The 26404-nt window shown below is 36.6% G+C and overlaps 1 protein-coding gene across 3 annotated transcripts in view; it reads left to right on the forward strand.

Annotated features, from left to right (window-relative positions):
- CABCOCO1 (ciliary associated calcium binding coiled-coil 1) overlaps positions 1-24353 on the forward strand; it is a 119846-nt gene extending 95493 nt beyond the window's left edge. Inside the window, exons 6-9 of one of the 3 annotated variants that reach the window (XR_006701486.1) lie at positions 16734-16856; positions 17283-17423; positions 21152-21542; positions 22602-24353. Coding sequence is in view for 2 of the 3 variants with exons in the window: in XM_045437535.1 (XP_045293491.1) it covers positions 16734-16856; positions 17283-17423; positions 22602-22676 (339 nt within the window). In the remaining variant the exon portion in view is untranslated. The remainder of the gene's footprint in view (positions 1-16733; positions 16857-17282; positions 17424-21151; positions 21543-22601) is intronic. The other 2 variants (XM_045437535.1, XM_045437534.1) reach the window with 2 other exon arrangements.
- Positions 24354-26404: the final 2051 nt, after the last annotated feature.

Genomic DNA, 26404 nt, shown 5'->3' on the forward strand with positions numbered 1-26404 from the left:
TGCATGCTCAGTGAAGCTATGCTAAAAATGACTGTATATGTAAGAGTTTTAGAAACAGAGTGCCTTGTTTTCTGAAAAAAATTATGAAAGCTTTAAGGAGGAGCTGGGACTTGAGCTGAACTTTTGAAGACATATTGGATTTATATTAACATCTTTACAGGAAATATAAAGAAACAAATTATATTTCTGTCACTGCCAGTCATACTTTGAGGATGCAATAAAATAATTAATATTTTACAGTAAGAGCCCTAAGAGTATACATTAAACGTTTTATGTTCTCTTGTCTTTAAAAATGATTATTGCCATGTAATTTACACTTTGTTTAAGTAAGTATGAAAAACATGGCATATTTTTAATCAGTGTCACGAAGCAGCCCAGCAACAATTCATTTCATCTAATATTTCATAAATGAAACCTGTTTGAGCCAGGCGGATTCTTGCAGATAACTAAGGATAATCTTGGTTCTTAACCAAACGAAACTAGCCCTTCATTAGGAGGTACTCCTGTGTTGCACTGGCATATCAGCCCTCCGCATGCTAGGAGGCGCTACAGAGCCAGAGCTGAGGTCCTCAGAGATGAGATGCCATCAGCCCTGGTAGGTACTCACTGTCATGCAACAATCCTAAACTAGCTCAATCTCCATCTAAGAAAAAAATACAAACACCATCTGTGTCTTAGTAAGAGAATGGAGTTAAATAAAACCACTAATTCAATTAAGTGGAAATAGAATATGACAAATGCTTGGGGAGGGAGGTACTGTGGTGTGAGTTTTCATTTCCAAATGCACACCTATATTCTGCAGACCTATATTTAAGTAGATCAACCATTTGCTACTTTTCTCTTGAATCTACATCTTGTCCTTTGAAAGAGTAGCAACATTTCAGTGCTATTCCTGTATGTATCTTCAGTAATGTTTGTCAAGGGCTTGGGAAAAAAAGACTACATAAATGTCAGTAGATATTAATTTTTGGATTTTTAAAATATATTTAGCTATCGATGTGTTTTCCATAATCTATGACCAGAGGCCTATTTGTATCCCTCCAACTATAAACATTTTAAGTAAAAGTAACCATTAACCAACAATGGTATTTCTTCTGTTCTTATTTATAATCAAATAATACACTCAATTCCTTATAATCAATAATACGCTTCCTTATAATCAGATAATATGCTCAAATTAATAATTATGCTCAACTTCTTCAAGAATCAAATTTGTTTTAAGATATTTTTATATTCAAGTGGTTTAATGCCACTTATTCCTCTGGGTTTGGATCATTATATGAAGAGTAGACAGCTGACAGTGGTATCCACCGGCATACTCCATCATGCCCTTCCCTTCCTTGCTAGTGTCTTTGTCTGACTGATCTCCTACCTAGTACATCATTCAGTCATTCGCTAAATAAAATATGACTAATCTTGTAGTCCCCTATTCTAACCCAGTTGTAGCCATGTTCACATATTGTTATAATTGATTTTGTATCCCCTGGCTTCTAACTTCACCTCCAGTTATAATTTGTAACCCTGTGAGTGCAGAAGTCCTACCTGGATGGAATGCACCCAGATCAACTGAATTGAACTGAAATCAAAATCTTACTCAAGAGGCAAAACTCTTTTTTTTTTTAATTTTTTTTAACGTTTATTTATTTTTGAGACAGAGAGAGACAGAGCATGAACGGGGGAGGGGCAGAGAGAGAGGGAGACACAGAATCGGAAGCAGGCTCCAGGCTCTGAGCCATCAGCCCAGAGCCCAACGCGGGGCTGGAACTCACGGACTGCGAGATCGTGACCTGAGTTGAAGTCGGACGCTTAACCGACTGAGCCACCCAGGCGCCCCGAGGCAAAACTCTTTTAAATATGTGATCTGATACAGCATACAGCTTACTAGCAGAAGGTCATAGCAAAGCCAGCAAAATGGTGTTTTAACTTTTCTCTTAAATGGTATGTCTAGATCCAGTGTATTAAAAGAGGGGACAGAGGATAATGAAACATTTGAGGTGACCTATAGCTGGTTCTCAAGTTCTCTTGTGAGAACTATGTTAAAATTCTATTTTAACTTAAAAAACAAAATTGATTTGAGGACCTCTTACCACATGCCTCATCCACTAATGCATTTTTAAGAATTAAACAAATTCCCATGTTTGGCAATGACTCATAAGGACAAGAATAGGTCAAAATGTAATGACAGTGCTACGTAACCAGTCTACAAATACAGGCCTATCCTCTTTCTGGCTCAAGCTAGCAACATTAGCCCTTCACTTTTATGTGCACTAAATTTCACTCTAGTTTTAATAATAATAACAATAAATATAATAATAAAACCTTGTTTATATAAGAGGTTCATCTAGTTAAAAATGCAGTGAGACTCATGGTACTTTATAGGACCCAATTTATACTCCCTTTGATGACTTGAAGGTGATAACTTCATGTGATTCATTGCCACCTAGTTCTGAATTTTAATAACATAATGACTCATCATGATTTTTACATTTCTTAGAAAACGAGCTTGGCTAAAACCATTGTAGTTGTTTTTACTGGGGTCATCTGAACTACGGTTCCCAGAATGCTCATGAAAGGGATGTGCTTATGTGTTCTGAACAGCCATAATCTATCATGGCTGGTGCCAGGTCGACACATTATATGAGTTTATAGTGTCAGCCCAGTGAATTAAGGCTTTGTTGTAGACCAGCTTGCTATGCAATTATTTCCAGTTCATATATTATAAATCATCACTCTTCACGTGACAATCAGCAACTTCCATATAATATTCTAAACATCCATGTTTTGCCTTAATTGTGCTGTCTGATTCTGCACCTAGAACAATGTGACAAGACTGGTACCAATAGCTTAAAAAATAAATTTCACTATCACTAGAACCTATTTAAGGAATACTCTATGTTCTCACATTTTTTGTCGAGCTATTTGGTATTTATGTTAAAATAATAGGAAATGAATTTAAATAGAAGCACTTCTGTGTCTTATCTCTGCAAACAAAAAAAACATAATTTACAATAAATTAGCACAGCAGTTGTTAGTGTAGCTCAGCTTTATTTTGCAATTCTCACACCTAAGCTCACAAGTTGACACTTTTTCTGATAAGGTAATCTTTATAAGGTAGTTCTGTAGGTGATTAAATCTGACAGATGCTAGTGAGATGGGGAAGTTCAGAGATGTAGCAGCAAACGCTTTAAAAAATTCTTGCTAAAATAATAAAATGCCTTATGATATACCAGCAGAAAAATCGATCTAATAAAAGAATAAATCAGTTATAATGCTGTGCTTCTGTGTCTACAACCAAAAATAAAATTACTTTCCAATAAGCAAGTAAACAAACTGATTACAACAAATAAACTGTAAGGAAAATGGTATCCTTTAGAATAACGAATTACTGTAAAATATCATCTTCCCAGTTGTTTCTTAGTATTTGCAATCATTGCTGAGATGAACAGAAATAAAATGTTTCAAATACAACTAGAAGCTGAGGAAATAGAATGTGCCTTTTCATAACATTTTGATACTCTATCTGTTCTTCAAAACATGCCTTGAACACCAGATCCTTCAAAGGTAAAAGCTTCATCTTAGGGCAATGATGATAATCAGATGGCTGACACTTCCAATGATACTCCAATCCAAAATCTGTTAAGGCTTAGTTGCAGATTGTATAATTAGATTAACCCAATTGGTATTATGGCTTAGTTTTGCAATTTACCTGTAATATTTGAATGGTTTCAGTCCTGGTTTCTTATTTCTAGCAGGATTTCAAAACAGTAGCTCATTGTCCTTGCTTGTTTTTGATTACTTAAATGATGGTAGCTTTGCTGGAATCAATCGATATTACAATCTGTTAAAGCACTATATTACAGCATGTGCTGTTTTCTGATTTTCTTATCTAAATATCAGTTGCCTAATGTATGAAGTTCATTTATAAATACCAGGAAGTTCCCTGAATCAAGTAAATTAACATGCTGGGCCACATTCTCTGGCTTCATTAGCAACCCCTCATGCCAGGGCTGTGTTCATACACGTGTGAAAACCAGAACGATCCTTCAAGGGCTTTCCTGTCCTGAATAATTTCTTCATCAGGGAACTGGCTACACTCATGCTTATATTCCAGTCTTACCACTACAATGTATTCATTTGGCAGGATTCCATTTAACACGAGCACCTTTTGGAAGAATCTAACCATTAATGGGGAGGAAAATGTCAAGTCAAGGAACCAGGCTGGACGTGCAGATGAGGGGAAGTCTTAGTTATAGGTCACAGTAGAGGATCAAGGTTTGGGGCATGGGCTGGTAGCAGGAAAGAGAAACAGAAAAAAATCTTAAAATTTGGCACCCTGTATGTTAATAGCAGGGGGGAAAATGGTGATAGAATGGTCTATTGACCACAAAGATTTCCTACATTTAATTATTCAGTAAATATTTATTACTTTCTCAATATTTACCAGCCACCTGCCAGGTAATGAAGTGGGGAACAAAACAGACCAAGTCCTTACCCTACCTTTTGTTTATTGTTGTTGTAGACATAAATATGTGACATGAAAATATATATTTAAAAAAATCAAGCTTCATGCTTTTAAGCTGTTTCCATATGCCTGACACTGTGTAAGTGCTTTACACATGTTGATTTAATCTTTACAAAACCCTTGCAGTGGGGAACGACTGTTATCCCCATTCTCTAGACAAGGACAGTGGCCTTTGTTGTAGGACCAGGTATGAATAACCATCCTCTGAGAGCTGCACTTATGCCTTTTACTTGTGACAATGACTGTGTTTCAAAATAGCAGATCGTATTTTGGGGGCAAAGAATTTTAAAATAATGTTTGTTCAGTCTGTTTTTCACTCAAAAGAAATGAATTTGGAGTGCCTGGGTGGCTTAGTCAGTGAGGCATCTGACTCTTGGCCAGGTCATGATCTCATGGTTCATGGGTCTGGGTCCCACATTGGGCTCTGTGCTGACAAGGTGGCCTGCTTGGGCTTCTCTCCCTCTCTCTCTCTGCCCCTTTCTCTCTCTCTCCTTCTCAAAATAAATAAATAGACACTTAAAAATAATGATTCAAACTGAAAACAGGTGTCTAAAATCTATAAGACAGCACAAACACTATAGTCCCTATAGGACAGCTGTTGAGATAAAGCCAATGCACCACTTGGGCTCTGCTAGAAGAGTAACTTGGTACAGTTGTCTAATTCCTTTTATGAAATGGATGGGACTGATCAGGAATTAGAGCCACAGGATGGACAATGAAACTCATCCACAAGAGAACTAATATCTCATTCACCCAGGTTTGACTTTAAAATTATATCAGCCATGAAAATTATTTCACTGCCTTCTGTTGTGAGTAATCGGACTATATTTAATTTTAATCATTAAAATGTAAAAATAATAAAAGCCACCAAAATAGTCTATAGTCAATTTTCTGATAAAGCAAATTTGTTTTTTCCTCCATTTGTGATTTAAATGGCCTCCAGAAAGTTTTTTGGAACTAAGTGTTAATTAAAAATATGGAAATGGATTTAAAGCACATTACAGCACACAGTGGAGGAATAATCACAAGAGATTTGTTCACATAACCATACTCATTTCTCAATGTGTTTTTAACTGTCTATGTTATTGGTTGCTTTTCTGCATATGCCTGTTCCTAGAAAAAACTGTGATTCCAAAGAAAACAGTAATTACAATTACAACAAATGAGACAAAATGCTATTTGAGCAGGAACATGCAGTTTTCGTCACCAAAAGCAAACCGATGCTCGTATACTTTCCTGCTTACAGAAATGAATTAAGCATGTTCTCAAATTTCTTTATAAGCCAAATGCCTTTTATATCTTGCCACCTTAAAAAAAATAAATCCTCCATATCTTTTGTTGAGTATTTTGGAACTGTGCACAGTAGGACTGTGAGGAACCAGAGAACAAACTCTTTCTGAAATTCCCTGAGAACTTATACTTTCAGATCCCTAGTGTGTATATATCATTTTACTTGTCTGAACCCATTTTTTCACCTGTAAACCAGAGAGAATCAATACACACACACACACACACACACACACACACACACACACACACACAAATGGGATTCCACTTGCCACCAAGGGTTGGGTGCATGGGCTTTGGAGCCAAAGAGATGTGGGTTCAAGTTCTGACGAATTTGTCATTCTCTAGTTGTGTGACCTTGACTGAGTTACTTAACCCTGTGAGCTTTACGTTCTTCACCCAAAACATGAGTTCAATAAAACCTCTCCTCACAATGTAGTATGAATTGAAGTACCTAATATTTATAGTGTGCTTTCTAACTAGTCCCATTCCAAACTCAGAGTAGATTCCCAATAAACAAGAGCTTCTTTTCTTCATCATCAATGTTCATTTTACTGCTTGGTGACCAGTGCTGCCACAACTCCACTGGGTTCAATTCACAGTACTTGGGGGATTGGGGATGCTGGTGGGTGGCCTATGAAAAGCAATGTGAATCATGGGAGCCTGGAGTTGGGCAACTCAGAAAACTTAAGGATTTTCTGATGGTACATCCATCAGGAGCTATGTGGGGCAAGTGGTATCTCTGATGAATGATTTAGAATTTTAAACTATGCTGTGTAAAACAACCATTAGTCAGTTTAAGCAATGCAATCCAGTCAGTGAGAGCTTGTTTTATCGTTTGGCATTATGATAATCAAACAAATACCCAGGACTCCGTTCAGAACTGAGAAATACAGGTATTGCACAGATGCAACAACAAACCATTAGATTTCCTTCTCCAAGTGGCATAATTTTTCATGACAAACTTTTAAACTGAATCATAGCACATCAAACAAATTCGCAACCCTGAAAACTTTTTTTTAATTTTTTTATTACATTTCTTTCTTTTTGAGAGGCAGAGAAAGACACAAGTGGGGGAGAGGCAAAGAGAAAAGGAGACACAGAATCCGAAGCAGGCTTCAGGTTCTGAGTTGTCAGCACAGACCCTGATGAGGGGCTGGAACTCACGAACCATGAGATCATAACCTGAGCTGAAGTCCGATGCTCAACTGAGCCACTCAGGCACCCCAGCCCTGAAAACTCTTAAATGAAATGTTACCCTAATGTAGTACCTAACACCTAACGAATGCCATCTTTGTACAAAGACCTGAGCTACTGTCTCAAGATGAATGACATGGTCTATACCCTCAAGTTGTTTCCACAAAGTGGTGGGAGATATCTCATGCACGGCTATAACTCAAAGTACAAGGTAACAAGTACTGTACAAGGGGAACAAACAAAAAACTCTGAAGCACAAGGGGATCAAGAAAAACTCCACTGAGGTGAATGAGCTAACCTGGAAGGGCAAATGGAATATTGACTAGCTTGGATGAGGAAGAAATGCCCTCCCAGCAAAGAGGGCAGCACAAGCAAGACTCACTTCTGGGAAAGGACCCCACCCATGATGTCTGGCTAGCTGGCTCACTCTTTTCATACAGCGAATATTTATTGAGCACCCACTATGTTGTAGCAGCATGCTTAGTGGGAAAGTAGGGAGTAATCCAGTATGGCTGGAGCTCAGGATCTCTAAAGGCAAGATCTCGGATCTGGAGGCTACATGGTAGGAATGCTAAGAAGAAGAAGGAAGAAGGTGTGACAGATATCCGAAGGTGCCCCCAACACCTGATTGAATGGTAGGGCTAAGGGAGAGGGAACAGCTGAAGACAATCTCAAAATTTTGAGTCCCGAGACCAAGAAAATGGTGATGTCATTGAGAGATAAAGAAAATGAAGGAGAAACAGGTTTGCAGGAGATAATTAAGTAGAAATAAATGGACAAGCTGCAACCTGTATAAGATTCCATCAAGTACGAAGACTGTAATCCAAATAGTCTCCCAACTTTGTGACAGAAAAATACTGAATCTGAGGATCTGCACAGGCTGGCAACTTTGAGTCTTGTGTAAATAGAGAAAAGGCCACTTGAAGTTTAGTAACATAAGATACAGCATCTGTGACTGAACTAGAGATGACCTAGTCTAACCCCCTAATTTTACAAATAAAGAAAACATGTTCCAGAGATACTCTCTACTGAGGGACAGATCCAGTCCAAGACTCTGACTGTGCATGTAAAGGGAAAAAAATCCAGATTGCTAAAACACTCAAATCTGGAATACAAACACCACCTAAGATTTTCAGAGTTGCTATTATTTCAGTTTGTTTTTAACAGAGTATAGGTGAAAGGGCCTTTTTGAAAAAAATCGATTGCTGTATGTGCCATTGTCCACAAAATCAGTCTTGTAGTTAATTTCCAAGAATTTAGATTCCGTGAAAAGCCTTGGAAACTTAGAGGGCCTAGAGCTCTTCCTGGGAAGGAAAGACAAGACTCTTGTTCGGTTACTGAAATAATGACACCCCCATGTATATAACAATGGACTGCCCTGCATGGAAGGAAGGGCCGGGGTGCTCCCTGAGAGAGCTTTGTTTCTAAATGCCAGGCCCACAAGAGTAATCAGCAGCACTTCCCTCCTAAGCAAGAAAAGCCTGACCCGCTGATCACAGAGGAATGACTATAGCAGTTAAAAAATCAGTTAATGGAGATTTAAAAAAGGGGGGTGGGGTGGGTGAAGGGAGCTAAGCTGAGAGGGAAATATTTATAACTGTGACAACATGTTTCCTTGTAATAATTTATGAGCCCACTGGAGAAAAAGGAAACACACAAACTATGAATAAAATATCCAAAATGTAAACATCATGCCTTCTGTGAATTTTCTTTAGTTAAAAATTAAGGTTGAGGTTGACTAAAGTAAATGACTACATTTTCATGGTCTCTTATTTCCTTGATGCTAAGGGTTACCAACTGATTTACAACTTCCTGTGTTGTTTTTTAATCTATATTTGTCAGCACATTTTTAATGTCAGATTACTTAAAATAGACATCTTGAGTCCAAGAGGTCAGAAATAATAATATTATGTTGACTTCTCTAAAGATTTCAGAGTACTTTACAGATATTCTCATTTAGCCTAAAAAAGCTTTATATTTCTAAATGAAATTAATTCCAGTATAGTGTTAAGAAGGGTTTTTTGTTTGTTTTGGTTTGTTTTGGGGGGTTTTGTTTTGTTTTGTTTTTTTGCTTACAACCCTTGATGACTTCAGGACTGAAGTGCAAGTCAATTGGTATGCTTTGAAGTTAAATAAATTACATGGATAGCTTTATCCAAATAGTTTCAGCCTCCTCTTACTCAGGTAGTTTAAACTGTGAAAATAACAGGAAGTCCATGAAAAGAAAAAGACTAGCACCAAGGACTTAAGGTTCCTTCATTTATTGTAGTTTCCCTTCTAACCATTATAATTTGTTATCTCCTATAATTTCTGTAAATTACAGGTACTTGTTCAAAAAGAATATTCTCAAATATAAAAGCCATGCAATAGTTTTGTCTTCACAGAAGTTATCATACGATGTAATTAAAATGCAACATATATAAAATCAATTTTTAAAATTTATATTTGAAAATTCAAAACAAGCTTTCCACAAAGATAATTGCATAATCATCTTTATTATGCTAATTTACAGATACTGATACTTAATTTCAAATTCTTAGAATAGGAGATAATTTAGAGTATTTCCTCAATTTTAAATAATAAAACCCATCAAACTTTACATGGAACACCAAGATAAAACCAAAACAAATTTATCCATGATCAGAACTTTTTGAAATACTTTATACTGAATTCAAGGATATGCGTTTTAACGTATAAGCTAAGCAAATATACTCTGAGTGGCTTTTAAAAAATACTTTTGAAAAGCATTAGTTATTTTCCAACTATGTCTAATAGAACCAGCCAGACTTTCGCTCTCTGACCCTTAGGAAGTCACAAGATAAGGTCAATCTAAGAATCAGAAGTACAGTGTTGAACTTAGCAGGTTCAAGAGCTCCAGTGTTTCAATTTTCACAAGAAGGACATGCTAAAAATGTGTCCTATGTGCCATAACTCTTTACTTTTGATGAAATCTGTTAAAGGAAATCTTTCTGAAATGAACTCAGTCTGGACAACCACAGACCACATCGGTTGCTGAGAAACAAAAGGTGAAAAGAATGATAAATGGGGTCGGGGGTTGAGGGGGGGGGTGGGCAGGTCGGGGGAGAAGCAGATTTTCTACTTTTGAAAGTTAGATGTAAACATTCTCCTTTTCTAAATAGGTGTCTTGCTGTAGTCCTGAGCGTGCCACACAACAAAGAAGTATGTCATGCTATCTAGGTCTCCAGAGAGAAGTTATTTGGGTCCAAGGAATTCTTCAAATAAGATGGCATTGGATATGTGTTTGGTAATTTAAAGGCTGTGACTATTTAGAAACAGGGTGATGGCATGTACTTATTAACAAATTCTTCTGAGTTAGCTGGACTCTTTGGGCAATGTGAACAATTACATATAGACATAGCATGGACCAGTATTCTTAATATGGTTACTCTACTCTTTCAGTTCTGGCTTTAGAAAAATGATCCTTTCAATAATAACAGTAATTATAAATAATAATAATACACCTTTGGGTTTAATAATACTTTCCCTTTGAAGAACTCCCAGAATTTTCATCCACATTACCTAATTTGTGCTTGAAACAATTCAACGAAGTAGCCAGGTAGCAATTATCATTATCCTACTTTTACAGATAAACAAACTGAGGCCTAGGGATTTTCTTAGCATCACACAATTAGGAATAGAGCCAAGTCTAAAGCCTGTAATTCAGTGGTCTATCTTCCAGATTATTGCCATCTTTAGAAAATATCTGGGTATCTGAAGAATTGTTCTATCCCTCAGGAAATGTTTATGCTACAGCCAGATCAAAACATCTTTTTCTTTTAAATTGCATTTACATTATGAGAAGGTACTTTTTTCCAAATTCATTAGAGAGGATTTTGCTGTCAGAGGTCATTAAGATAGGAGTACTCAGATTTCTTTTCAAATTGTAATGTTGGCCTTAAGCAGAACTATGGCTTGGAAATGCTAAAGATGTCTAAAATATTCTGGAATCAGTTCCTTTAGTTATTTAACTTTAAAAAAAAAAATTCAAGCCCAAGTTAAACAAGATCAAATCAGGGGATATAAATAAAAATGGGCACAAGGTGTTAACTCAAGTGTCCTAGCCAGACTGCAATTTGGTTTACTGCAGCCTGCCAACTTAAATTCCTCCTTGCAGCTTCAGCTGGAATGGGTAGTCTTCATTTCCTGTCCTAACTTGTCCTGTGTCACCCATCACCGTTCAGGTGATTAGCGTGTGGATCTGGTGGTCTCAAAGCTCTATTAAGTTATAGATGTTCAAACTGCCAGTATGTTGTGGATAAAAATAGAAGTTGCTATTAGATGTCTATTCATACCCTGCAGAAGCCTGGCAACATTTTGAACCTTTTCAAAATGTAAATACTGCATATTAAGCACAGGAAAGAAAATTAATGTGCTGCATTTGCAAATTTATTTCCAAGTCAAAAATGCAAAGGGGGAGGAGGGCTCTTGTAGCAGAATTGATATTCTACATTTACAGGGTATATTAAGAAGTTTGTAATGGCCTGAACACAAAAGAAAACACTTTAGAAATGGATTAATTGAAGTTTCTCTGATAATCTTAGCTTGTGAATTTCCTCTCTTTTGATTTAAAATTTATGGCCTCAGTATGACATTACCAGAGTTTATTGCATTTTACAGGTGGCATTCATATGTTGTTACTTTTTGTGTAGTATATTGTGGGCAATGGGTTACGATTTTTGTTAAAAATTTCCAGAACCACACATGTACCACTTCATTAGACTTGCAAATGAGTAATGCCTTTTTTCAAGGGGAGAAAATAGTTAAAACGTTACAGGAATTTTTGTGCCTTTTCTCCTTAGTTAGTATTGGGAAATGTGTGCAATAAAGTTTGCTTTTTGAAACTTTGACATTTTGTAGTAAGTTTTGATTTACATATGAAGTCATCATCTGACAATTTGAAACAAATGTCTTTTTAAAGCATACCAGTTTTTTGTATGTATTTCTATCGCTCAGAAAAGGCTTAACAGATTTATCTTGCTTCCTGCCATTCAAAACAGTGGAAAGTTTTCATTTCAATGACATTTTTTAATATCTTGAATAATTTAATAATTGTATTTAATAATTTAATAATTGCCACCTTGATCATAGATTTCATCAGTACAAACACTACCCACAAATCATCTACCCTTTTTTGCCAATGGAAAACAATAAAAGAGTAAAATAAGTAACAACAAAAACAATAAAAAACAAAACAATAACAAAAACAAATAAATAGCAAAAACAATTAACCAGAGTTGATACTATCAATGATGTTAACACACAAAGTAGAAAAAGAAAGCAGTAAGTAATGCAGTTTTTAGATAAAAATTTTATACTTTTTCTCAGACATAGTAAAGATCTGAAGCAGATCCTAATTCCTGTCAGCATTTTGTAAACCTAAACTGTCCCTGTACTTAGTTCCAGGGGGGTTCAAAATTCCTATCATTTATTCCCATGATGGATGTCCATTTCATACTGAATATGTAAAGTCTTAAAAGTATTCTAGTGATTTCATTTGGCTTGTAAAGTAAAGATCTTGGATTTTTTAAAACCTACATAATGTTCAGCGATGAAATTTTGTACTTACGAGTATTAAATTATGCCAAAAAACCATTTACTTGATATTCTTTAAATACCATAGTACAATTCCACTAAAGCTGAGATTGTAAACCATCTTAAATAATGCTAATGCAGTATGCACATAATGAACAATATAACTAACTTAAGTTAATTTTCATGTAACAGATAACATCTGGGGGAAATGTATAGTGGTAAGTTATGCAAAACTAATTTTCTAGCGACCACATCTGTAGATGTTATTTATTGTATGTTCACTTAACAGTCCATTATTCTGTTTAGAAATCTATTCTCTTCTTTATTAGAGCTTTTAATGTACTCACCTTGGTTCAAATGGTCTGCTCATTATCAGAAAAAATATAAATGGCATTCACATGGAACAACATGATTGTTTTTATTATATCCATTTGTGTGCAAGCATTCAAAAATGGCAAGAGAAACACATTTATTGCTTTACATTCAAAGTAATATTTAGGGGGTATTTGAAAGTCAAGCAAAACCAATCATTTGGCCAAATGGATGTATGTGTATAATCAGAAACTCCTGATTTTTAATCTCAGCATTAGGCCTCAGGCAAGTCACTTAAAGTCTTTTCCTTTGTTTCTTGATCTGAAGATTATGGGTGCTATTCTCTTATAGAAGAAGAAAGGGTGTTGCTAACACAGGGTACCAAAGAGGAGTGTTTTTTTAATAAACACACTTGATCTTTCTTCTGTTTTTATTTTTTGAGGTTTAAGAGGTAACGTATTAGACTTTTGAGGAAAAAAAATATGAGACAATTACAATGCTACAGGAATGTATAAAAATAGTTATAAAACTAGCTTTATTTAATTTGCTTCAACTATTCATAGACTTGAGGAAATTATAACGTTCTTTCAGAAAATCTAACTTAATAAAGCTGACCATGTCTTTCTGTTTTAAATAGATTTTATTACAGAACCAGTGATGTTGTAAAACATGAGGTTTTGTTAAAAAAAAAATACAAAGGCCTAATTGTATTTTTAAGAAAGTATTGCATCAGACGGTTTCATTTAAACATATTTGCTGGCTCTGTGCTCTCACCACAATTATTGATTCTAATTTTCCTTAAACTTGTTTTTGAAAAAGACTACTTAGTGGGGGGAAAATCACTATGATGCTTCTGGTATTATGTTTATTTCAAACTATATATTTGACGGTACGCTTTCTTATTATTAATGAAATGACTTTATATTTACTCCCATCTGAAACCGGACTTTTCTTTCCTTTACAGTGTTTTTACTAACACAGCCAAATGTAACTCTTTGTGAAAGAGAAAAATGTAGCTGTGATTTGATTCGTTGATAGTATGCAAGACACTCTGAAGAAGAGAAATTCTCACCCCCAGTTTTTGTGCAGGAATTAAATCAAATGAATTCCTGTATGAGCTATATTCATAAAAATCAAGCAAAAGAGGTTCTTGAGATAAACAGGAGCTTCACTCTACCAAAAAAATAATAATATAGAGCTGGGAGTGACCCAAGTTCCCAAGTGTGTGCCCAGTGCGCGCGCACACACACACACACACACACAACCAGTGTCAGAGACCAGGAAGACTGGTAGTTGGCAGGTATTTCGGATGAGCCATATAAAGAAATGCAGACCAAGGGGATGTGAGGGATGGAGTGAAAAAACTGAGCACCCATATCTGCTTGCAGTTTGTGTATGATCCGATGGAAGGAAGGGCACAGGGGGGCAGGGGGAAGAATTTGCTACCACCAGGATGCAGGGGTGACCTACTGAGAACTTCCACCAAGGGGTGAGAGAAAATTAGCAGAAAGCCCTACCTGTGTGTAGAAAAGCAGAGCTGTAAGACATATTTAGCAAGAGCAACAAAATAAAATTCTGTTTCATGAAAAGAAATGTTTTACTTTGCAGATTACCTCATGCTTTCTTTCTCAGTGCTTATAGTAAACTCAGGAAACCCCATTCAGTTCCTTTCTCTCCTCTTTCCAATGTCTAACTCAACTCCACTTCCCCCAAATTCCTATTCCTCACCTTCTGTTAGAGTCTATACTACTAAATAAATACCTCATCATCTGCCCTTGTCTCTGGATTCCCATGTGCAACTTATTTATTTTACCTGTAATGTTGCAAAGGACACTAAAATATATTTAGCTGTTTCATTTTCCTAGCTTGGGCAAATAAAGAGCAATGTAAGGTTTGGGAGGATGAAAAACAAGCATGATAAAAAAAGGTACAAATAATTTTGTGGGAAGATGAAAATGCTTGTACATCCCATTTGGGGGAAAAAAATCACGTATAAACATGATGAGAGAAAAGAATTGCTCTGATATTTTTTTTGTATTCTATATTGATTAACCTTTCGTCAATTTGAGATGAAAATCTGGTGAACAACAATATAAGATGTCACCTAACAGAAGAGATTAAGCAATTGATAATATCAATAATTTCCAAGTATGGTGGCATGATGACGTGCATACTGAAAACCACATGGGCCAAGAAGTTGGCACAGCGGGTCTAAATCCCCATCCTGTCACTAGTAATGAATTGACCATAAGACAATCATTTAATTGCTTGGTTTCTAAATTGCCTTGACTATAAAGTTTTAACACTTCCGTCCTTCTATATATCTATACAAACTAGCAACTTCCTATAAAATTGAATTAAAATTAATAATATGAATTCAATGCAAACATATGGGGATGGCTAGATAATAGCTTAGCTTCCAAGACCTTCCCAAACCTATCTTAATAAATAATAGTATTAATATTCAAATGGTGAAATATTATAACACGTAAGTTAGACATTATTACATTATTACATATTTAACAGGTAAGTTAACATGAACTATTGTGGAGAAGTCAGAAATTAATGTATGATGACTTCAGATTTTCCAGGTCCCATAGGATGGTGAATATTTGGTGATATTCTGCATTTTTAGAGTTTTGTCTTTAAACTTGTATGCTCAGGGTCTGAGTTTGTCAGCAGACAGTGGGTGACTTCACCTCAGGGCTTCAAAAATGAGCTCGTGAGAGCTTACTATACAAACTAGAACATCAATGTACTGATTTACAGTGAAGAATGTAATAGGCATGAAAATCAAAGCACTCAACTGAGCATGTCTTTACAGATCAATTGAGATGGGAAGTCAAATTGTGATCAAAACATTGCTTGTCAAACATGGAATCAGAACAAAAGGAACTAATTAAATGATTCAGATGTTTGATCCCATCAGTACCTCATCTCTTTCTAACCTCCAAGTCGGGGTGGAATGGACACTGCCTAAGTTGACTTCTTTGACTCCTGTTTTTCATTTCTGCTGTTGACCACCCATCACCCTCCCTGAAATTTGCACATTTGCTACAGAATTATTCAATGCTCACGGTGAAGTCTTGTCTTGTCCCCAGTGTTTTTGGTTGATTTTGCAAATCCCCCCTGATTTACAGTGTGCTGGCTTTTATACATTAACCTTTAGAGCCTTTATTGTCCTCATCACGAAGTTCTTGGTGGCCGCTTTGTTATTGCCCCCAAGAACAGCCGCACTCTGCTGAGTAACATCAATCACCATTAGGCTGTCATTGGGTGTTTCAAGAACCCAACCTCTGCCAGAACTGGATAAGGCATGCAGAAGATCTAAAACATGGTTTCCTACAGAGAGCTTGTAGGCAGCAGGAAGGACACACTGACACATAAAACAGTTAAAGATCAAGGCAGTATAAAATAAAGTTCTAACCACATAGTATAGAAAGAGAATAAGGCAGTGGGAAGAATAAAATGCTAATTATAAGATACAGAGATACAGAGACCAAAAAGCAATAGAGAACTAACAGGGCAGTGGTGTCAAGAATTCAGAGGAGATAGCACTTAAAATATAATAGAATTGGAACTATATAAATATATATTTAATATATAAATATTATATATTTATAAATATAAATATAAATATTATATATTATATGTGTAGTTATATTAATTATATATAATTATATATTAAACCTCATATACTTTTAATTAATTTGATTACCTATTATATATGTTATATAATATATGCTATGTATTATATATTATATATTCATTATAATATATAGAGAGAAATTAATGGATTGGCCGAAACTGTGGTTACTCACCAAAGGCTTTGTCATAATACAGTTCTTTTCTTCCCCTCCAGCAAATGATAGAGGTTGTCAAGCCTGCAGGTGGTCTCCTCCCAGATCCTCTAGAAGAAGGAATCTCATTTGACATTTATTCAACATTCATAGAACCACCCCCAACATTGGATGCAGAAGTGAAGGTATGTTTCCTTTTGTCTCCTAATTCACCTTATCTCAGTGTTATATTCTCTAAGGGCAGGAGGAAAGAAAGCAAATGCTCTTCCATTTTCTTTCCCCTCTGATTTTTCTTAGCTCAATACAAATACTTCTTTTAGGGTTGCTTCACAGATGGGCCAGATGAGAACGGTTTAGCAATTTTAATCTCTCCTTCTCCAGCCTCCCCAGTCTCCACCTCCACTTTCCTAAGAGTAAGCACTGATTGCCACCGTGACTTGATCTGTCAAGATGCTCATGAATAATGAAAATGCAGGATAATAGCAAATCAAATTCTCCTTCGAGACTGGCATCATTCCTTGTAGAAAAGTACCCAAGAGAACTTGAGGTTACATATAGATCACTGAATGCTCCTGAAATCACTTGAGTGCTGTTCTCTTTTGATATTCCAGGGGTTGGATCAAGAACAAGTCCCTGAGGAATTCCAGTCAGAAGCCAACATTTCCGATGCGGATCCTTTAGTGGGTTTCACCATTGAAGATATAAAATCAGTGCTGGGTCAAGTCACAGATGATATTTTAATCGGCATTCAGGTACTCAGCCTTGATAGCGTGCTCACTTACTTTATTATTATTGGTTAATTAGGCAACTTCCACCTTAGGTCTGTAAATATTATCCACACTCTGCTAACAAGAGCGATGCTTAATGATGGAGGACCTCAGTTCAACATCTCCACATAATTCTCAGTTGAGTCATCGGAGATTCCAGAAGATCACAAAACAGATTCACTAACAGCACCTAGTGTGCTGTGTGTTGCCAGTTTACAAAATCATCTGGCACTGAAACCGAAAAAATAACATGGTAAAGACTTAGTGCCTGTCATACTGTAAACACTGCTCCTGCAAGAGTAAATGGAGTACATTGCTAACAGTAAACACTGATTCTTCAGGAAGTCTTCTCACCAAATTTCTAACGAGAGGTTTTCAAATCTTTCTCTCAGATACTCTCAGGTACTCTCAGAGGTTACTCTCTGAGAGAGGTTTTCTCTCAGATACTTTGTTCCATTTTACATATCACTAATAAGCAATTTACACCAAAGGCTGCATGGAAATAGTGATGGAACAGCCGTCCTGGTAGCAACTGTCAATGATGTATCAGTCAGTTCAACTCTGTGCGTGGATATTTTTCCTGTCCAAGAAAACAAAGCAAACCAAGACAAAAACCACTTCTACCTCAACACAAAGGCTTGCATCATTTTCCGGGCAAAATGATTAACCAAGTGAATTGCAAATTTGAAGAAGATTTATAATTTCTTATAGAAATGACTATGAATCAATAGAACAATATACTACATGTTTCAAATATTAATGCATCTCAGGGAAAGATTTAATTGTTATCTGAACACGAGACTATATATAAAAAGCATACTGTATTAACAACTAATTTAGAAAGAGCAAAAGATTAGTTAGCTTGGCATAAGCATACCTTGTTACTTGTTAATCATCAAATGTTAATGCACTATTTATGTGAACGTTTAATGGTTTGATACGAACAGAATCAGCCAAAGTCCTCGGCTTAATAAGGGGTGTTTAGTGTTTACCAGAAATAGTGGTAGAACACGTTTCACACAAAGCTTTATTGTTAACAACCCCATGAATGTAATAGCTGGTTACTGTGTGGAAGGGCAGAGTGCAGTTGAAATAAACTGAGTTCAGAACATATCTCCTTTATAGATTTGATAACGTTTCATCTAAATATAGTTTATGTATAATCATGGCCCTGGGCTCCTTTGCCATCCTACAGCTCTGAAATTATTGCTGAGGAACTACTAGACAGTAATAGAATTGTTTGCAGGCCCCCAAATTGAAAACATCTTTACCGAGGCCATGTTCCATGGAGTGTGCAGTGTATTTTTAACTATTCATTGACTTTTTTTTTTTTTTTTTTACTGTTAGTGTTTGTAGCATTTATATCACTCCTCTGTAACAGAGAGAGTATGATTGCTATATGTGCGTGTTATTGTCCCTTTGGCCTGAAGCCAACCTTGCCAGGCCTGGATGTTCATTAGCTGGTTCATCCCAGTGTGATTAGACATAGAAAGAACGTGGACGAGGGGTGGGAGGTGCGGATCCTTTAGGTGCCACAACCATTTCCATTTTCAGTGTATTCACGGACGTTAGCCTGGGCCAATTACTGCCAATTTTTCAATAAAATGGCTTGGTGATGTGGATTTACACAATGTCTCAAGATAACAAACCCCTTTATGTATTTTCGCTTAATAATCCTCATGAACTACATGAGAATTAGCCAGGTACTTCCCTGATAAATAAATTGAAAAATGATAGACACAGGAAGACTAAATCATTTATCCAGTGTTTCCAGGGTCAGAAACTGATGAAAGGCCCTAAGTGGAAGCTATGACCTGGATTCTAGTTCTAATTCCAGTGTTACCCACAAAAACCACATAACCCCTAATATCATGACCAAGCTACTTTGGATACTTTAATACTACCGTGGTGTGGCACTATTTCAGTGTTTACCCTTGTGTCTTGGTCAGGTTCCAAGTTTAATTATTTCTCTGCCTACCTAAATGTCTTCCCCTGTTTTAGATGGGTAAGTTATTCTCGCCTTCTAAACCCTGGCTTCCAGCGTCAATGGCCCTTAAAACTGCAGCTTGCCTGTTCAAAGGTAGCCCCCTGTCAGTGGTTAGGGTATGAATACACTGAATTGCTGTGGGAACATTTAATGAATGAGTATTTGTAAGATGTTTTAAATTTTCCAATATTTTTCCCTCCTTTATTTAAGAGCCATACTGTTATTATGATTTTTAGAGGAAAAGGCAGTTAGAAAATTCATGTTTTGGGTTCAGTTTTTTTAGAGCTCCTTCTCCAGTGTGGTTTCAGGCATTTTCCACTTTCTATAGCTCAGAAATTTCAGAGAATGTAGTGTGAATCTTTACATTTTGTATATTAATCCACTTACTTTCCCATCGACTCACTTTATAGTTCTAGAGATTTATTAAGAATGAAGTTATCTTGGCCCTGAGATGTTAATTAAAATTATTACTGAAGAGAGCAAACATTTTAAGCTTATATAGTTTAGGTATTTTCATTTTAAAGATACATTCAAGATGAAATTATTTTGGCCCTGAGTTGTATAATAAAAATTATACCCAATGGAGCAAACTTTAATATATTTAAAGAATTACATTTCAGAGAAATATGAATACTAACACTAAATTCTTACATTAAATGTTGGCTCTTGGCCCTGTCTAAGCAATAGGGTAAAATAATGTGAAAACCTTGAAGGAAGTTTGCCATCTTGGGACATTAGGTATTTTTAGGTAAATTTGAATTTCCAGGTTAGAAAAGCTGAATTTGACATCACCTCAAGGTAGTGGTCATTGAGAGGCTGTTGAGCCCAGATCATGGATTTTCCAATCTTCCCTTAAAATAAATAGAAACTTTCACTCGCTAGTGGTCTTAGGACAGCTTATCTGTTCAGCAGTGTTCTGAGGAATAACAAGGAGACATGGTAGACTGACAATCTCATTCTTGACCAGACAGGGAGTCTTTTCATCCAGGCTCTGCTGGTTGTGCCTGAACTGAAGTACTGATCACCGCAGTCCAGAGCTGTGAAACGTAGCTCCCCTCTGTCAGTGCACTGTGCTGCTGGGTACACATCTTACCCGCATGAACCTTCTCCCCAAAGCCCACACCTGTGTCCGTGAATTTTGTTTCACTGAAATACCAGAAAGATCTCCAGGTTAATGTGAAAACACTGGTGACACAGGGAAACTGAGGCTGATCAATGCTAGTACATATCCGTAGTCAAAAGAAATGAAATTATTAGTGGACATAGAACACACGAATTGAAAGTGGAAAGAATTAACTGTTTAGTTAGAGTAGAGCTTCCCAAGCCTCTGGAATTGAGACAAGATTATTTCTTCAAACCTATATGGTCTAATCTGTTGCATGCCAGAAAGAAACAAGAGTAACACATTTTAAAAATATTTCTCAAGGGGTCCCTGGATAAGTCAGTTGAGCGTTGGACTCTTGATTTCGGCTCAGGTCATAATCCCAAGGTTGAGGGATTGAGCCCCGCATTGGGCTCCTGCTTAGGATTCTTTCTCTTTCCCTCTGCCCCTCTCCCCCAGTTGCATTTGATCGCTCTTTCTAAAAAAATTTTTAAAAATTCACAAAGTCATACTAATGAAATATAACACTGGTGAATATATCACAAAATCAAGAGTTGGAATTAAGAATTTAAAAATTAGCATGTAATGTTAACATAGTTAATTATCAATCACTTAATTTTTCAGGTAAAAACTAATACCCAAGGTAGCCAAGTGACTTGTCCAAGATTATGTAACTAAATTAATCCCTTGGTCTCCAGCTCCTAGACCAGTGCTCTTTCCAGATCTACCAAAATCACGCCCAAGGGGTTCAGTGACTCCTAAACAATGACAGAGTTCCTTTGTAACCCTGAGGACCAAGTTCATTCTTCCTTGCCTCCTCCACCCAAACACCAGGAAACAAAAAAGGAATACAATGGGAAACCAGAGGCCAGAGTTTGATAAAACTTGTAGGGCTTGATAAAACTTGAACCAAAGAAGAAGGATACTTTCATGAGGATCCAGAATTGTTGACACCAATGCCATCTTCTCAGAAATACTGATTCTTACCAGTGAAGGTGAAACAAAATCTCATCAGGTAAGGTAACCAGGGTATACATTTCGAAACTACCTGTTATGGTTACACTTATAAATAAATAAATAAGAATGAAAATTTATATGTGGACCAAAACAGTATTTGATTTTTTAAATTTATTCTGTATAAATTGAAATAATAGATGTTTTCTCAAAATACAGTTACCCTGAGGACATCAAATTACGTTGCAGATGTTCACATACTAAACTTCGAATTGCTTATTAGTACTTATGTGTATAAACTACTCCTCATACACGCGTAAACTTTTTTAAAATCCCCTAAACAAAACACTAGATTTACCACATTGCTTACCACTGGTTTCTCTATACCTAATTTTATTATCTATCATGAAAAAGGGAAGACATCTCCGGGACTACTAATGTTCAGATAATGTAAAAGGATTTCTGGAATTGTGCAGGTAGCAATGTCAGCCCACAGAATATCACTGCCAGAGGCTAAATGCTATCACAGCTGCAGCAAACACTAAAACCTGTCAGCAATCGCTTTACTTTTTTATACCAAAACTATACCACAAAGTGGCATAATTCCAAGAGTTATAATGTATGATGAATATTCTTAATTATCAGAATTGTTCTAATTGTGAGATTATTTGTGTTGTTATACCACAACAGAGGCTTTCCGGGATCCCATTTAGAATGTATTACACAGGAGACAAAAACATCATTGAACAGGGGTGGGGGTACCAACAAGAGCGCATTAACTGAGCCCAGAGCAGTTATTCTGATTCGGTGCTTATTGGTAAAGTCTGTCTGAAAATACAGATAAATTAGCCTATCTGCCAACACGAGGCTGTGTGAAAAATGGCTGTCCAAATACCACTTCCTGTTCGCGGCAGCCACGCTATACATGGGGAGTGTGCGGAGAAATATGATAGAGTGTTATCACATCACTACAGGCCGAAACACGGCTCTGTCTGCAAAACAGGAAGGTGTGTGAGGGATAATGTCTGTCTTTAGGCACTATAGTATGTCAAAACCGCAAAGACAATGTGCAGCAAAAGATAGCTTCATCATAACCACTTTTTTATGATTGTCTTCACAGACCGAGATAAACGAAAAGCTGCAAATACAGGAAGAGGCCTTCAATGCACGAATAGAAAAACTGAAAAAGGCCTGAGGACTTAGTGCAAGGAGAGTGATGCTAAACTTCAGAGAAACAAATAAAACCAGCCAGAATAATAGACTCTCCAGAGCAGCAGATATCCTTCCTTTCGTTGGGAGAGGGAAACCAAGCCCCACTTTTTATTATCCTAAGTAATTAGAAAAGTATTGGCCCCCATTTTGCTATCTCCTGTCCCATAACAGCCTCTGAATTTATTGCACTAAGTGTAATAAGAACATTCTGTATACAAGAGTTTGGAGAATTATATATAAAAATACAATTACTTTTACGATACTCCTTTGACATTTTGACTAATAAATGCTATTCATCTTCAGGGAGAATGAAGCCCACTTTTTTTAAATAAGGAAAAATAATAATAATTTTATCCATATTGACCCAATGAACTGCCACATTACTGGAGCCCTGTGAACAGATAACCACATGGCCAAGGATAAAACTTGCTAAACAATAGCAATTAAAATGCATATACTATGGGTTTTTTTTCCCTTAAATCACTTGGTTTTCTTATTTAAACGTTTCAGTGTGAAACCAATTTTCTGAAATTATATAATGCAGTTTGAAACACTTTAATTTATTCTGTACCGTATTTGTTATTTCTAATCTTGTTACTCTCCCAGGAGAATACATGACCTATATAAAAAGAAGCAATGTATAAATGGTTATTAAAGACCAACCTATATATAGATTGTAAAAATCTTAAATACAAATCAAACTCACAGAGCTCTTAAAATTAACCATTATATTGCAGTAGAATGATTGAAAACATCTCAAGCCTTTAAATACCTTTATGAAAATATAATTTTAGAAGAAAAATATCCATTTGCCAATTGATTGTTTCAGGTTGGATAAATTAAATTAATTATGAGCTATATCCTTTCCAAATTTCTTAGACTTCAGAGTATCCTAGAATGGAGAACATTACTAGGAAGGGGAGAGTTCCTTTAAGAAATTCCCAGTTTATACCGGAACCAGAGGTACTTGATTGAATATGTTCTATCTACATCCTAACTTTGGGCCAGACCTTACCTTCTCTATCAGTATCAGAGGGATTGCCCAAAATGTATTCATTTGAGGTAGAGACAGATCTGACAGCATTTGATAGTTTTCTAACTGTGCTGATCAGTAAAGCCAGGAGTGGTCCTTAAGATAAAGCCATGTTTATTGTTCATCGGTTCCTAGTCTGGAAGGCCTGGAGATACGCTGTGCTTGTTCCTTGAGCTGTCCTTCCCAGCTGAAAACATTGATGGCCACAGGAGATCAGTAGGAGGGCTTGTGAGGCTTGATTTTGCCAAGCAGTCTTTTCTCCAGGGAAAACAGAGGTGAAACTAGAGAAACCACAAATGGAATAAAGGAGCTCCTGGAAATCACCAAGCACAGCTTCAAATGCAATCATTGGCACAGAGTGGACCCGCATTTCTAATAAAGTGCTTATTTTGAACAAAAGTACCAGCAGTCTAAAAGTGAATAAAAAAGTAGGAGTAAGATCCCTTAAAACTACATAGATACTAATAAGTACACCTAAGGCATGCCTTTGGAAAAGACTGGCTTCGCCACTGGCTAGTCTGTGACTTTGAACAAACTACACAACCTCTATTTCCTCATCTATTCAATGAGGATGATACTTATTTTTGAGGTAGTTATAAGAATCCAATAAATTCATATTAAAGGACACTTGCTGTCAGGTTTGGCTTCTGTTCGCCTCTTAGGATACCCAAAAAGGCACAGGCCATCTCTCATACCCACTGCCCAGATGTTTGATCAGCCTCTTTGCCAGAATTCCTGGCCTTCTCTGTCTCTCTATTGGCACCTGTAGACCAGTGTGTCCTCCCCTGGTAACCACTTTGCCACTGTGCCGCCTACATCTTTCATGCTGGAGGACCCCGGAGGTCTCTGTTGTCGCCTAACCCTACCCTCTAATAACAGGAGGAAGAGCAGCCATGGTAGCAGCAGCTCATTTCAATTAATTTTGAGTTTATAAAGGAATATATGCACTCAGTTAAAGACAACAAAAACGAAGTGCAGACAATGGAAAATACATTTCACCCAAGCTGGGCACCCTCATTTCTCTCCCCACAAGCCAACTGCAGCTTCCAGTAAATTCTTAGAGAAGTATTTTTAACCCATTTAAACACTGGATGCTTGTAGAGAGTGATCTTTTTTAAAAAACGTAATTTGCACTGTTGTTTACTTTGGTCTTTTCATCAAATAATATATTTTGGAGATAATTCTACATTTTAATGACCATATAATATTTCATTTTATCAATTTCATAACTTTTAAACTAGTCCTATTGATGAACTTTTTATTGTTTCCAGTAATTTACTATCACGATGCTACATTGCCATTTTTATAAACACGTGTGATTGTATGGTTCCTAGGAAGGGAAGTTTCTAGGTCAAATTTAGTGCCTTTAAAAGATATTTCACCAACAGTGTATGAGAATGCCTGTCTCTCTCTGCATTGTTACTGACAACATGCATTGGCCAATTTCTTATCTTTGGTATTCTGATAGGTAGCACATAATGTCACACTGTTGTGTTAATTTGCTTTTATCTTTTTACTCTACACAAATTGAGCAACATTGGTATGTTTATAGGCAAATGTGTGTGTGTGTACCTTTGCGTGTGTCTGTGTGTGTGTCTGTGTGTTTATCCTCCTAATAAGCCTAGGACAGAGAAAGATAGGTATTATTGGCCTCATTATATAGTTATAGAGTCTGAAGCTTAAAGAGATTATTAACTTGAACCAACTTGTACAATTACTACTTGATGAATGAGGGCTTCAAACCCAGGCCTGATCTATTTTATAGATGAGGAAGCTGAAACTCAGAAAATTTTTAAGTACTGTTCCCATGATCACACGACTAGTAAGTGGTAGAAACAGGTTTTGAACTTAGGCCTGTATGATCACAAACCCCACATTCTTCACCTTTATCTTCATTGAGCTCTCATTGCCAACATGAAACTGTGAAAAGTAAACACTGGACTTTCTTTTATTAGTTATTAGTTATAATAAAAGAACAAACTTGGGGTGCCTGGTTGACTCAGGCGGTTAAGCAACTGACTTTGGCTCAGGTCATGATTTCATGGTCTGTGGGTTCGAGCCCCACGTCAGGCTCTGTGGCTGACAGCTGGGAGTCTGGAGCCTGTTTTGGATTCTGGGTCTCCCTCTCTCTTTCTGCCCCTCCCCCATTCACACTCGGTCTCTCTCAAAAATAAACATTAAAATTTTTTTAAAAAAGAACAAACTCATCTTATCGTTAGCATATTAAGTATTTAGAAAAGTTATGCAAGAATGAAATGTACAACTCAGCTGTGTTCATTCATTCATTCATTATCATTCACTCATTCATTCATTATCCAGTATATAGCCACTGAGTACCTACTATATCCCTGGGCATTTAGTAGTGAGCCAAACAGACTTGGTCTCTGCCCTGATAATCTATAGGGGAAACAGATACTAACTGTGATAAAGACAAACTTTGGGGAATTATGAGAGTATTGAACAAAGGAGTTTATCTAGTCTGGGAGGTCGGGAATGTGTCCCATGGGTTTTTACATTTGGGGACTGAGCAGTACATAGAATTAACTAGACAGAAGAAGGTGAAGGAAGAGGAATTTCAGGCAGAGAAGTATGTACAAAGTCCCTGGGACACAAGGAGAGGCTGAACAATTTAGCCATAGTCAGAGCTCTCCCAGGGTCCCATAGACCACATTACAGAA

The sequence above is a fragment of the Leopardus geoffroyi genome, chromosome D2, assembly GCF_018350155.1.
Source record: "Leopardus geoffroyi isolate Oge1 chromosome D2, O.geoffroyi_Oge1_pat1.0, whole genome shotgun sequence".
Lineage (NCBI taxonomy): Eukaryota > Metazoa > Chordata > Mammalia > Carnivora > Felidae > Leopardus > Leopardus geoffroyi.